This window comes from Bos taurus, chromosome 14 (genome assembly GCF_002263795.3).
Source record: "Bos taurus isolate L1 Dominette 01449 registration number 42190680 breed Hereford chromosome 14, ARS-UCD2.0, whole genome shotgun sequence".
In the NCBI taxonomy this organism is placed as follows: Eukaryota; Metazoa; Chordata; class Mammalia; order Artiodactyla; family Bovidae; genus Bos; species Bos taurus.
Genome location: NC_037341.1, coordinates 33,478,396 through 33,493,422, shown reverse-complemented (window position 1 = coordinate 33,493,422; position 15,027 = coordinate 33,478,396). Strand labels below are relative to the sequence as shown.

The 15,027-nt window shown below is 40.9% G+C and overlaps 1 protein-coding gene across 3 annotated transcripts in view; it reads left to right on the top strand.

Annotated features, from left to right (window-relative positions):
• Nucleotides 1–10,422, top strand: part of SLCO5A1 (solute carrier organic anion transporter family member 5A1) — a 287,931-nt gene extending 277,509 nt beyond the window's left edge. For all 3 annotated transcript variants that reach the window (XM_059874429.1, XM_059874428.1, XM_010812085.4), the window contains 2 exons: nucleotides 1,457–1,521; nucleotides 3,753–10,422. In XM_059874429.1, the coding sequence (XP_059730412.1) occupies nucleotides 1,457–1,521; nucleotides 3,753–4,210 (523 nt within the window). In that variant the 3' untranslated portion in view covers nucleotides 4,211–10,422. The remainder of the gene's footprint in view (nucleotides 1–1,456; nucleotides 1,522–3,752) is intronic.
• Nucleotides 10,423–15,027: the final 4,605 nt, after the last annotated feature.

Genomic DNA, 15,027 nt, shown 5'->3' with positions numbered 1-15,027 from the left:
AGTTGTTCATGCTGTGCTTTCTTTGCCATATTATATATCCCATTTGTGTGTGTGTGTGGTGTTTTTTTTTTTACTTCTGAGAGAGAATGTGGAGGTTACCTTAATGGAGGCTCTATTTAAAATGTTGACACCAACACATTCGAATCAGAGTGTTGGTATTTGAGGTAAAGATGGCCATAGACCAAGGAAGGGAGTGGACAGTGTGGTGAAGAGATGAAAGCATGGCCACAGCAGCTTTAGGGGGGCTGGGATGCAGGGGGATGAAGGAAGGAGGGGTGTCAGTCTCCACAGTCTCCCTTTTGTGCCCTCCCTGGGCTCCTTGGTAACCCAGGATGCTGGCTTCTGGTGGGATGCATCTGCTGAGATGTCTTTCTTAGCAGGGAGCTTGGGCTGCTTGCCTGCCAGTTCTGCATAGTCTGGCTTCCCTTCTATGGGATGCTGAGTTAGATGTTGCTCAGCTTATGAGTTCCTTGACGGCAAGATAACAAATGGTACCCAGGAGTCCCACTGGTCCCATTGGTTTGGGACCAATCCTCAGATCCTCAGTCAGCAGATACTTACAGAGTAACGACAGTGTGTGCCACACTGGGGGAATTGCTGTGAGCAAATAAAGAAATTAGGGGAAAAGATGACAAGTACACTGGTCCTCGAGAATTTCACATTGCATACTGAGAACCCCATGTGTATGGGCTAGAAAGGATAAAGTACTTCATCATAAAAAAAATGGGAATTGTTACTAATCTAATACTTTGAACTTTAATTCTATAAGAGATGTTAAATAACCAGAAAAGAGGTGCCTGTTTAATAATGTTTAAACATGGCAGATCATCAGTTGTCTTCTAACCCAAAACTTCAGAAAGGGAGACATTCAATCTTTGCTAATTACAACATCAATAGACTCCAATCATCCTGCCATGTGGGATTTACTTGAAACTTAAGTTTTAGGAAAAGAAGAAAAAGTGAGGTGATGGGGAAGGATTCATTCCATTTCTAACTTTTGACTTATTTCCAATACATTTTGGGACTGTTAGAAAAAAAACTTTTTTCTCTATATTTTTCCTTGAGAAATTGCAGAAGTAAATTTCAGTGTGCCATTGTGGAAAGTGCAGGCAAACAGAAAAAGAATGCAATAGTTAGGATTATCAGGTTTTTTTTGAGTTGATTTTGCAAGCTCAGAGCTGCTTCTGTAGTTTCAGCCCTGAACCTTTATCCTTCCACATGTTATTTACACAAAAAGTGGAGTTAATCAGAGTTCTTTGGAGTCTTCACTGGGTAGACCTTTATTCAGTGATGTAGCGATAAGCCGTCTTGTTCAACTATTGTTAGTAACTTCTAGCGAAATCAATATTTTGGCCCATTATCTATGTGGTCCCTGGCCCTGCAGCTAAGCAGGTTTGACTTGACATTCATTTTCTTGAAGCCCTTGTTCTAAAATATTTCTTTACCTTCTTTGTAGGTCTGTAAAAGATGAAGAGAGACCTTTTGCCCTGGGAATGCAGTTTGTTTTATTGAGAACACTTGGTATGTTCCTAAATTTCCCACACTGCCTTTTAGTTCCTCTTTGCAGATGCCAAATTTTCACTGTCCTTTAAAAAATGTCAAGTCAGATCACTTGTTACCATTCGTACTAGCTAGGAGTTTACACGTTAGTGGGCAGGCGCAACTTCCTCATTTTCTGATTTGAACCAAAAGCTGACCAACTCTGTCGCTGATGAAACAAAACAAAACTGACTTTTGATCGGTTTCTCTTTCACTCTGAGTATGCACTTGGACTAAATTCCCCAGAGTTTTGTACAGTTAGAAATCTTGAACCAAGAAACTGTTGTGGGCTTACAGTCCTGGTGTTTCTGTCCCTTTTGTGACTTTGTAACATGAAAATGATGGGAATTAGTGCTTACTTTGTGTGTATGTGTGTCCAAAAATTTCAGTTCCTTATTTCTTTCTAGTAATTGTACTGGACTGGGTAAAGAGTATGCTGATCAGACTTTCTGAGGAAAAGAAATAAAAAATTCTAAATGGAAAAAAGATGTCCTAATTGATATATAGGGACTAAGCTTTACTTAGTGGCTCAGTGCTAAACAATCCTCCTGCCAATGCAGGAAACACAGGTTCGATCCCTGGGTTGGGAAGATCCTCTGGAGGAGAAAATGGCAACCCACTCCAGTATTCTTGCCTGGAAAATTCCACGGACAGAAGAGCCTGGTGGGCTGCAGTCCGTGGGGTCGCAAAGAGTCAAACAGGACAGCGACTAAACAGCAGCAACATTTCTTTTTAACAGAGAAGCTTGTTAGCGCTGTGTCAATGTGGTAAGTCACAGAGTTTATTTGGACTCGAAGAACATCCTTCTGACTTCTACAAACATTGCATCACCTGTGATGTCTTGGGAGAGTGACTGGGGAGCAGTGTGTCCGACTTCAGTATATTTTTATATGACTTCCTTATTGTCAAGAATATTGTTTTCTTTCTTAAGGGGCAGTCTGTCATTTTCTTCAGCTGTTATTTTCCTCAGTAATCAGTATCATCACCCACAGGACAAAAAAAAATTTTTTTTAATTCAAACTGCTTATTTCAGTTTTGAAGGGTGAAACATTTTAAACATTTAAAAATCATCTGCCCCTTGGCAACAGGAATCCTCTCTGGTATTCCTTTTTTGTCTTCTGTTGTGGTTGATGGCCCAGACCAAGAGTGAGGACTTGTCAGTGGGCATCAAAGGCTTCTAGTGCCTTGAATTGAGTGGCCTATTTGTTTTTAAATTTCAGATATTAATCTGACTTTTTTGAGGGGAAGGTGCCATGCCACGTGGCTTTCAAGATCTTAGTTCCTGGGCCAGGAACTGAACCCAGGGCCAAGACAGTGAAAACACAGAGTCCTAACCACTGTACATGCAGGGAACTCCCCTCCCTAATTACATTTTTATCAATGTAAATTTTTATGTCTAAAAATATATTATTACTCTTGTTTTAACTTAATAGAATCTTTTGTAAAATTCTTTTTTTTTTTTTTAGCTTTTGATTTTATATTGGAGTATAGTTGATTAACAACTTTGTGTTAAGTTTCAGGTGTATAGCAAAGTAATTCAGTTATGAGTATACATGCATCTATTCTTTTTAAAATTCTTTTCCAAGTTATGCTGTTATCTAATATTGCTGCTGCTAAGTCACTTCAGTGGTGGCCGACTCTGTGCGACCCCATAGACGGCAGCCCATCAGGCTCCCCTGTCCCTGGGATTCTCCAGGCAAGAACACTGGAGTGGGTTGCCATTTCCTTCTCCAATGCATGAAAGTGAAAAGTGAAAGTGAAGTTGCTCAGTCGTGTCCGACTCTTAGTGACCCCATGGACTGCAACCCACTAGGCTCCTCCGTCCATGGGATTTTCCAGGCAAGAGTATTGGAGTGGGGTGCCATTGCCTTCTCCAATATTGAGCAGACATAAAAATGTGTTCTTGCTTTTTAGACATGTTATATCATAATATGTCTAATAAGTAATACTTATAAAATAAACATCATAAAATGTCTAAAAAACCAAAGCACATTCCGACTCAGCTGTGACGTGAAAGATTTAAAGTAGTAGTGACTATGTCTATAAAAAGAATATTATGACAAGATGTGATGTATATTTCCAAAAAACAACACAGAAAAACCACTCCTCTCAACTGATTTTAGAGTAAACAGATATCTTGTTAATTTATAAATCTGTTTCCTCTTATAAGACGTGCTAACATCTTTTCTTTTTCTTTTCCCCTACCACTCTAGCATACATTCCGACTCCAATTTACTTTGGAGCAGTTATTGACACCACCTGCATGCTCTGGCAACAGGAGTGTGGAGTGCAAGGCTCTTGCTGGGAGTACAATGTCACGTCATTTCGTTTCGTCTATTTTGGTTTGGCAGCCGGCCTCAAATTTGTTGGCTTTATATTTATTTTTCTGGCCTGGTACTCCATTAAATACAAGGAGGAGGAACTGCAGAGGCAGAGGTGGAGAGAGTTCCCTCTGAGCACTGTGAGCGAGACGGTGGGCCGCCCCGACAGTGCCAATAAGGCTGCCCGGACTAGATCTTGTCCCGCTTTCAGCACCCAGGGAGAATTCCACGAAGAGACTGCTCTGCAAAAAGGGATCCAGTACACGGCACAGACCTATCCGGGGCCATTCCCAGAAGCAATAAGTTCCTCCCCAGACCTGGGGCTGGAAGAAAGCCCTGCGGCCATGTAGCCTCCCTCCTGAAGCTTGAAAATGGAAGACTTTGGTTTTGTTGGTTGAGTTGAATATGGCGACTTGAGAAACACCCGTGCCTTCTTTTCTTTCTTTTTTTAACCTCTAAAGACACAATCCTCAAACCAACAAAACTCACTATACACAGCCACTGTTGATTGAGGGCTGGATACCTCAACAAGAATGAGCCTTTCCTCCTCTCCAAGGAGGAGTTTAGATAGATTTGTTACTGTTTCTGAGATGTTGATTTGACGCTCATGCTCTGATATGGTAGAAGGCTGGGTGTGTGGTTAACAAAATCTTGGGAAGTGTAATGGCAGTGCATATCATTAGCATACTCTCTGAACAAGGGTGAGCTTGACCGTGACTTTGCATTTACAAATCAAGGTTTTTAGATATGAACAACTACTGTGAGTTCTGCTACAAAGCACAAATGAATTTGCCTCAACTATGCAATTTGATTGGAAAATATAAGTGCAGCATGTTACTTTTGCTTTCAGAGACTAAAGCAGATAGTTTTTTTGAAAAGAGGAAGCTAAACTTTCCCTAAAGTACTGTTTATAGCTTTTTAAGCCATAGCAGAATTAAAAATCAGGTAGAACTTCTTATATGCTTCACCAGAACCATAAGCATAGCATGAGAAAGGGAACAGCTAGTTTGTTTCATAAGACACATTCTCTTTTAGTCTGTCTGTCCCACTATAAAGGAAGCTGCTGAGTCATGAACCTGAGAGCTTGAATATAAACTACAGGAGTCTTTCATAAGGGACTTTAACACTCGTGTGCTAAACAATATGGCTAGAAACTGTCATTTGAGATGCATAATAAGAAAAGAAACTGATGGCTTTCTCATCCAAAGAAAATTGCTGCAGAAATTCTTTAGCTTTTAAGGGCCCATGTAAGGGTTGTTGAGAATTGTAACCTTAACACTCAAAGGAGTTGGAAAAAAGAAATCCCGCAGAAATAAGATTGAGTCTCACCTGATCATTTTAGTTATATCCCTGGAAGCACTAGCAGGGCTGTAGTTTTCTTTTTTATGTGCAGAGAATTGCTGTGGTTGTTGTGAAAATGGAGTCATTGAATCAGGAAAGCTGTACCTGTGGCATGAAATCCATGTTGAACAAAGGAGGGAGATCTGTGAGCCAGATCTTGGTGATGATCCTAAGTAAAGGTTGAAAATTATTTAAAATAAACTGGCCTGTCATACTGAATCCTACCTTATCAGAGTTAGAACCATTTTATACCTCCCTTTAGTTTCTTTCTACTGTAACTTTCCTGAAGTGATTTTGCAAGAGGATTTTTCTGTTCCTAAATGCACTTGGGGTTCAACAGCCACCATCCTTTTCAGTACCTCTCAGCACATCACTTTGATTTAGATCCGCATGGCATGTTTTCTATGTGGTTCTGAAGGTAGGTGCCTCCTGATAGCAATATAAACTGATGCAAGTTAACCTGTGGAATTTGGCTGCCCAGAAAAAGAATTATGACAACTCAGACTTAGGAGGGACTGTAATGTACAAATATCAATATGATGGAGAACTGTTTCTGCCAATGTGCCTAGGCTTATGTGAGGCTGATTTGGGAAATGATTCTCTTGTCTCATTTACACTCTTCAGTAGAAGGAATGTGATTGACCCATGATTCCTGGCTTTTTTGCCTCTATCCATGGGTGCATGGGTGGAGTTGTGTGAATATTCCTGGTTCAAGATTGTTTTCTTCTTTAACTTAGGAATGGTGTTGGTCAAATGGTTCTCTTGGTTGCAGGCAGTTTATGGAAAGGTTCTCTATAGGGTGGAGTTGGCAGTTAGGCTAAATAATGTCTACAGGGTGGAATTGGCAGTCCTGGGTGACAAGGACTTCCTTAGAGCAGACTTGTTTGGCTAAGTCATAAGAAGCATCATTGCCTGTAATTACACTGTGTCTGTAAAACTTTGGTCAACTTGGTGTATTTCAAAGATCTTCAGAGAATACTGCTTTATGTCTTTGAGTCTACTCTAGGGCCTTTGTGATCCCCCTCACCCTTTGTGGGAGATCTTTGATCCTTTAGAAGAGAAAGTTTCTTATTGGGTTGGAGCAAAACATAGGTAGATTGGGAAGAGATGTGATTATCTTCTAAATTTCCTCTGATTATTAAGAAACATTGAGAGAATTTGGGAAGGTTGGCACTTCTTTTTTTTTTTTTGTAGCTAAGATTGTGTGTTTCCACACTCTTAGAATTTCTCTCTTCCTGTTATCACATTTTGAAAAGGAACACTGCCCTTAGAAATCTATGATCAGAAATGATGGTATGAGAAATCAGGTATAAATAGAGATCCCTCCCTGTCTTTACCTTGGAGATTCATTCAGTTCAGCCATCACGAGTGTCATTTCCTTATCAAAAGCTATTTTACCCAATTACCGTCTGCCAGTCTATGAAATCCCTTGGGTTGATTAGGTCAACCCAAATTCAAAGAAATTGGCCGGAACTGTACACCACAATGTTAATGCTGTACTTCCTCAAATATCTGGGACTTATAACTAGCAGGTATAGCATTACCATGTTGTTGGTAAAAGTAAAATAAGCGGTAAAAATCGTGGGAGACTGATGTTTTGGAATATGTACCAATTAAGAGTTGTCCCCAAAGCACTTTGGGTTCAGGTGGCATCATTGGAATAATTAAGTAGTTAACTAAAGTGTCTATTTGCTAAATGACACCATTTGATTGTATATACAAGGTCCTTATACGCTTGATAATAAATTGGTCATGTTACTTTTAGAGTCACCACTCCTAATATAAGTTTAATTGACACTCTCCGTGAGCTTAGGCTTCTAATTACTTGGTTTTTTTTTGAAAAGACCACCTTGTTCTTTTAAAAATTCTGTAGTTTAAAGTAGTATTTGGCCTTAATGTACAAATATAATATCCTTGAGTCTAGCCTATTAATTTAGAAACCCCAGGCGGTAGAGTGGGCAGTTGGCACACATTATTTTGGTTATCTTCTTTAGCTTGACATCTTTATCCTTTGTAGGTGGATTTAATTCTTGAAAACAGTCAAGAACTAGGTTGGGGAAAAGAAAGGAGCAGCAGAGAGGAAGCAAGTGAGTAGTTGTTGAGAGTTGGCTATTGGCAGAGCGTTTTTATCAAGCACACAATAGGTAGCATGCATTTTAATCCTCTAAATAACTTTGCAAGATAGCTATTTTTTATTGTTCTTCTAAAACACAGGTCATGAACACTGAGGCTCATAGAGGTCAAGTGATTTGTTTAGGATTTACATAGTGGCCAAGTCAGGGTTTGGATGCTCATTTCTTGTCGTGCACTTCTTACACTACGTAATACTTACAGTAATTTTGGTTAACATAGGTAAGATGTGACTATAAGATAGTGAGGTGAAGCATTTCATATTTTGATGTGTTACTATTTCTGAAGAGTAGAGAAGTTATTATTTCCTTGTGTAAAATAGACAAAAAATCTGTAGAAAACATCAAAATGGAATGTTTTGATTTTCAAGGTAAATTTACATTTATTTAGCTAAGTCTTATATTCACAACTGTTTGCCCTAACTTACCTCAAGTATTTATTTATAGTTCCTATTTAATGTAGAACAAAACCAATTTTAGTGTTAACATTGCATCTCAGTAGTGTCTGAAATGAACCATTATGAGGAAAGGCGGTTCAGAATTTTGAATCTGAGTTTTGGGGATTTCAAGTGTATGTTCTTTTTGTCCCTTCCTCTTTCAGAATGTTAACATTTCTATTAGTTTTTTAAATGACTAGCTTTTAAGTTTCTTAATACAAGTTTAACATGAACATACACAAAGTGTTACTTGTTAAGTGAACAGATACAAAATGTTATATGTTATGAACCAAACCACAGCCCAGTTGTTACTGATTGTCACCCTTAGTAGCTGCAGGAATAAATGGGCTCATGCCCCTAGAAATGTCAGCAGGGGCTTACCTGGAGGAGGTAATGGTAGTCCTGCCTTTTCACCAACCACCAAGACAGTTCTCTCTGAGCCTGCATTTCTGTCTGGCATTCTTTGGTAGACTTGGAGCCAAGAAGTTTCTTCTTGGAGCCTGTTTTGTATCAAATACAGGTGCACCAAAGAGAAGCTTTATAGTTTGCTTGGACCTGAAGCATTTGGAGATTCTCTAGTTGTGCTTGAGCAGGAACCTAGGGTGGTAGCCAAATACAGTATGACTTTGTGTGTACTTAAAGCATCCTAAATGACACAGAAATGTGATCATAGCTACTGATATATAGGTGCATGTGTGTGTCTGCTAAGTCACTTCAGTTGTGTCCAACTCTTTGTGACCCCCTGGACTGTAGCCCGCCAGGCTCCTCTGTCCATGGGATTTTCCAGGCAAGAATACTGGAGTGGGTTGCCATCCCCTCCTCCAGGGGCTCTTCCTGACCCAGGGATTGAACGTGCATCTCTTAGGTCTCCTGCATTGGCAGGCGGGATTTTTGTTTGTTTGTTTGTTTGTGTTTTTTTTTTTTTTTTTTAACCACTGGTGCCACCTAGTAAGCCTCATAAAGGTGCATACTGAGTATTCTAAGTAGCGAAGTGAGTGAAGTCGCTCAGTCGTGTCCGACTCTTCGCGACCCCGTGGACTGCAGCCCACCAGGCTCCTCCGTCCATGGGATTTTCCAGGCAAGAGTACTAAGTAGCAGGTGGATATCAAAATACTGCATAACCCCAGGATTGTTTAGGATGCAGGCTTGCTATTCCTGTTATACGGATGGGTAGAGATTCTTTACACACATATAACTGCATTTCCTCTTTCTAGTTTGGAAGGGAGTGCCATGGCTGGCAAGGCGACATTTCTGGCCTCATGCACTTTATCTTTTCTATCTTCTCTGCTTTCCTTACCTTCTAGTATGCTGCTGGCTGTATCTATCCCAGACTTCTTGCCACATTGGAATGAGATCTGTGTATGTTTGAAGAGGTTATTTTAAGCACTTCATTTTTACTCAGCCCCAGGAAGGGTCATTCGTGCTAAGTTGCTTCAGTCGTGACTGACTCTGTACAACCTTATGGACTGTAGCCTGCCAGGCTCCTCTGTTCATGGGATTCTCCAGGCAAGAATACTGGAGTGGGTTGCCATGCCCTCCTCCAGGGGTTGTTCCCAGCCCAGGGATCGAACCCACGTCTCTTATGTCTCCTGCATTGGCAGGCGAGTTCTTTACCATTAGCAACCATCTGGGAAGCCAGCTATGATGTAAACCCTCCCTGGGTATTTGCTTTTAAAACATTAAAAAATAAATGCCTCGGTGCTAGAAGTATTTGATGATGCATGCTCACTACAAAAATGCACCACTGACTTGACAGTATTTCACTGAACGGGCTGCATGTGCTTTGCTTTTAGAAATCTGGAGAGTTTCTCAGAAAATAAGCATTCATTACTCTCATTACCACAGTTAATTCATGAACTTAACGCTGCAAAAAAGAAGAGTGTAAGGAGGATTACTTTTTTTTATGGAAAACTCAGTGCTTTTGATATTTATTTTAGCAAGAATAATCAGATGCTAAAAATAATTTCAGAGAGAGGGGAAAAATATTTCAGATAATCTTTTCTTATTTCTTCTCCCCCAAAACCTTACACACATGTAAGGTGTTTTTATAATATTGAGATTTTGAAGGTGTTGTCTTTTTCTGGTATTCTACTATTACATATTGAAATTGAAGGAGAAGGTATTATTGAAAACTGAAGTAATTGCAGGGACATATTAAACCAAAGGGGTGAACAAAAGAAGTTTAAAGTTTGTATGTTGAAATGAAAGATAAGGATAATGGTAAGACTTTATAGTGGGCATTTTTCTTAAAATACATACCTCTACCCCAAATATTAATTTGGAAGCATGAGAATGGCAGGTCAGCCACCGATTCTTTAGTTAAAGGAAAAGTGATAACTGTGTCCAATAACCTGGTGTTAGGGCCCTAGTGGCGTGTGTGTTCAGTGTGTGTGTGTTTGTGTATAGGGTGTGCTTGTGATGAAAGGCTGTTTTGAGTTGTTGCATAAAGAAATTTGATTTTGTGATTTTTAAAATGAATATTTATTTGGAGACCTCTTAGGGTAATGTACAAGATGTATAATTTCCTGTGTTTAATGAAATCTATTGTCATTGTACTAAGAAACATTGGTTTACAACATCTTGAATACTTGATTCTTGCAAATTCAGAAAAAAAAAGTTTAAAAAAAAAAGAATAAAATGTGTGTTGGATTGAAATTTGTTTGTCTCTTAAGATTTTGGGGGTTTGAAGAGATGAAGTAATGATGTCAATGTTTTCTCCCACTGTAAAGGCCCACCAGGGGCCTTTCCTGGTGGTCTAGTGGCTGGGACTCCATGCTCCCAGTGCCGGGGCCCTAGTTCGATCCCTGGTTGGGGAACTAGATCCTGTGTGCCACAACTAACCTGGTGCAGCCAAAAAAAAAAAAAAAGACACAGGGATTAGATGAGGTTAAATGGGCCTCCACTTTCTCTGGAAAATGGCACAAATGAAATGGCACAAATTTCATTTCATTTCATTTTCCTTACCTAACTGGTAACTTTTCCTTGAAGCCAAATTGGGACTATAGTTTTTAGGAACTTGTGGTAGCATATTTTCTGAGTCACTAAAGAGAATAATTCTAAGCATTTCATCTTTTATCTATTTAAATTCAAACAAAATTTGGAGTTACAGAACTGTATGCCTTGAATATGGTTGGTGTTAGTCAGGATAGGCTATGTCATACTTAAATAACATGCCAGTCCCCAAATCTCAGTGGCTTCATAGCACAAAATTCATTTCTCATTAATAAGACACATCTGTGTGGGTCTGTTCTAGAGTCCTTCAGGGACCCAGCCTGACAGAGGCTCCCTCATCTTGAAGTTGCACAATTTGGAACTTTCAGAGATGGTTTTGGTTGTTAGAGGCAAGGAAGAAGCATAGAGAAAGGCAAAGGGGCTTTTCTGTGTCTCAGACTGGAAGTGACACACTGTATTCCTCTGAACTAGAGGTGTGTCCCTGCTTAACTGCTGGGTCCTGGAAGTGTTGGGGAGCAGATAGCAGGCATTTGATGGATGTTACTCTTTGCCACCAAGTTGACCATGATAGGTTTAAGGGTATTTCCAAAGGAGTGCAACTCATGAGTCTGTTGTTACTTAGTTGCTAAGTTGTATCCGACTGTTTTGCCACCCCAAGGACTGTAGCCTGACAGGCTCCTCTGTCCATGGTGTTTTCCAGGCAAGAATACTGGAGTGGGTGGCCATTTACTTTTCTAGGGGATTTTCGAACCCAGCGGTCAAACCTAACGTCTTTGCAGGTGATCTCTTTACCACTGAGCCACCTGGGAAGCAACTCATGAGTTTAAGAATTGATAAACCAAAGGAAGGTCTCAAGCATAAAAAAGAATGATTTCCAAAGGAATAAATATAAAAACTTGATCACCAAAGCAGTTAAAAGCCCCGTTCCCCTAGTCTCTACTGAATAACAAGCTGATCATTGCTCATGGCGGCCAGGAGCTGGCCTGAGCCTAGAGGAAGAATTTGTGGTCAGACTCCAACCCCCATGGGGAAAAAGCACTGGATTTTGAGGGCTTATCTGAAGGGTAACGGCATTTTCTAAGTGTACTGGCATCTCAAACTTTTGGGTGAGAGGCAGAAGGAGCTAAATGAGCCTTGGAAATAACAGCATGACTCATGGACTGAGATGCAAAGTGGCTATATTTAGAACCCAGCTCTGGAGCACTCAATAGGTGGAAAGCAGGACAATTGATTTCCATTTACCACCCCCTTGCACACCTAAACTAAAAGGTCACAGTAGCCCAAGATACATGGATAATTGGAGGGAGTCTGTGCTTCTGTACTGATTTCTGGGCAAAACTTTCTTTTCCTCCATGGCTTTGTGTATTTAACAAAAGAGCCATTTATGCAAAGACCAAATAGTAACCCCTATCCAAGTATACTGTCTTCTCTGGATTTCCCTTGAATCTCTTCGATAGCCCACACCTTCAAGGGAGAAGCAGAGCCATTCTGGATATTACACCATTTGAAATAAACACAGAAGGAAAACAGTTTCTTTTTAAGGAATGAAGACAGCAGAAATGTTTTGAACGTGACAACTCATCTTCCATGCTTCAGCCCCAGACTTGGTAAAACCTCAGCATTTTCAGAGCAGTTAAAAAGCATTCAGTTCCTTTTGGTCTTTAAAAAATTGCCCGCTGGGCAGAGACGGCCTCCGTAGCTTGGTTTATGGGAGCCAAAAAACATTTTTAATTGCACAGAGTCATGGGGAAGCAAGGAGATCGATATTCGGGGCTCACTCTTGAATTTAAACGTCAAAGTTTGATGCAATCCCTGCTAATAATACCAATATAAATCAGTAGAAAGCTAAACTGTTCTTTGGCCTCCTGGAATGGCTAAGATCCTAGGCACTGAAGAAAGAGCAAGCCTGCCATGGATCAAGTTGTTCTAGATGTTTTCTTAGAGATATGGTAGAGCTACTACTTTAGAAATCAATATAAAGGGCTGCTTTGCCAAGGGTCTAGGCCCTGGGACCCAGCAGAGGTCTTTAGTTGCAATAGAGTGACATCTAATGGTCATTATGGAAAAACACAAGCTGTAATCTCTTAACCCTTCAGATTCCCTGGCTGGACTTGGGTGGCTCTGTTGTTGTTCTGGTGTTGTGTCCAACTCTTCGTGACCCCATGGACTGCAGCACGCCAGCCTTGCCTGTCCTTCACTGTCTCCCAGAGTTTGCCCAAACTCATGTCCAGTGAGTCGGTGATGCTATCTAACCATCATCTTCTGCCGCCCCCTTCTCCTCCTGCCCTCAATCCTTCCCAGCATCAGGGTCTTTTCCAATGAGTCAACTTTTCACGTGAGTTGGTCGAAGTATTGGAGCTTTAGCTTCAGCTTCAGCATCAGTCCTTCCAATGAATATTCAGGGTTGATTTCCTTTAGGATTGACTGGTTTGATTTCCTGGTGGCCTAAGAGACTCTCAAGAGTCTTCTCCAGCACAGAATCTTCCGCAGTTCGATTTGGGTTCGATCCCTGAGTCAGGAAGTTCCCCTTGAGGAGGAAATGGCAACCCATTCCAGTATTCTTGCCTGGGAAATCCTATGGATACACTGAGGATTCTAAGGACACAAATGCTCTGCCTTACAGGAGAACAGAGGAACCAGAAATCAAATTGTCAACATCTGCTGGATCATCAAAAAACCAAGAAAGTTTCAGAAAAACATCCACTTCTGCTTTATTGACTATGCCAAAGCCTTTGACTGTGTGGATCACGACAAACTGTGGAAAATTCTTCAAGAGATGGGAATACCAGACCACCTGATCTGCCTCCTGAGAAATCTGTATGCAGCTCAAGAAGCAATAGTTAGACCTGGGCATGGAACAACAGACGGGTTGTAAATCGGGAAAGGAGTACGTCAAGGCTGTATATTGTCACCCTGCTCATTTAACTTTATGCAGAGTACATCATGAGAAATGCTGGGCTGAAAGAAGCACAAGCTGGAATCAAAATTGCTAGGTGAAATGTCAATAACCTTAGATATGCAGATAACATCACCGTTATGGCAGAAAGTGAAGAAGAATTGAAGAGCCTCTTGATGAAAATGAAAGAGGAGAGTGAAAAAATTGGCGTAAAACTCAAAATTCAGAAAACTAAGATCATGGCATGCAGTCTCATCACTTCATGGCAAATAGATGGGGAAACAGTAGAAATAGTGACAGACTTCATTTTTGGGGGCTCCAAAATCGCTGCAGATGGTGACTTCAGCCATGAAATTTAAAGATGTTTGCTCCTTGGAAGAAAAGCTAAGACCGATCTAGACAGCATATTAAAAAGCAGAGACATTACTTTGCCAACAAAGGTCCATCTAGTCAAGGCTATGGTTTTTCTGGTGGTCGTGTATGGATGTGAGAGATGGACTATAAAGAAAGCTGAGCACTGAAGAACTGATGCTTTTGAACTGTGGTGTCGGAGAAGACTCTTGAGAGTCCCTTGGACTGCAAGGAGATCAATCAAGTCAATCCTAAAGGAAATCAATCCTGACTATTCATTGGAAGGACTGTTGCTGAAGCTGAAACTCCAATACTTTGGCCACCTGATGTGAAGAACTGACTCATTTGAAAAGACCCTGATGCTGGGAAAGATTGAAGGCAGGAATGGGAGTGGATGACAGAGGAGAGATGGTTGGATGGCATCACCAACTCTATGGACCAACTCTATGGAGTTACTCCTGAGTAAACTCTAGGAGTTGGTGATGGACAGGGAAGCCTGGCATACTGCAATCCATGGGGTCGCAAAGAGTTGGACATGACTGAGCCACTGAACTGACTGGAGAACAGTTTGAGCAGATTCCAGTAGATAGTGAAGGACAGAGAGGCCTGGCATGTTGCAGTTCATGGGGTCACGAAAGAGTCGGACACAACTTAGCACCTGAACAACAACAGAGCTACCTAAGTTTAACCCAGGAACCAGAAGGGCTGAGATGTTGGAGAACTGTCCCAAGGAATTAGCACTGTCTTTCTTGGGCATGTTTTGGAAAAGCAGTCTGTCTGCTGAGTGTCTTGCCATCCTTGACTCAAACCTATTTTATAGTCAAAGAAGCTGTGTTGGAGTGCTTATGTGACTTTTCCAAGCTCACGCAGAAAGTAAAAACTAGAGTTTGTGGTGAAGTTAGTCTTCTATAATTTCATGCCTGTCAATCTTTCCACTACTGACCAGATGGGGTCCCCACTGTGGCCTCTGTTTTCATGGATTTGGGGTGCGTGCGTGTGTGTGTGTGTGCCCCCATGTGTGTTGAAATGGGGAAAGTGGACAGGGCTGGCCCTCAACTCTG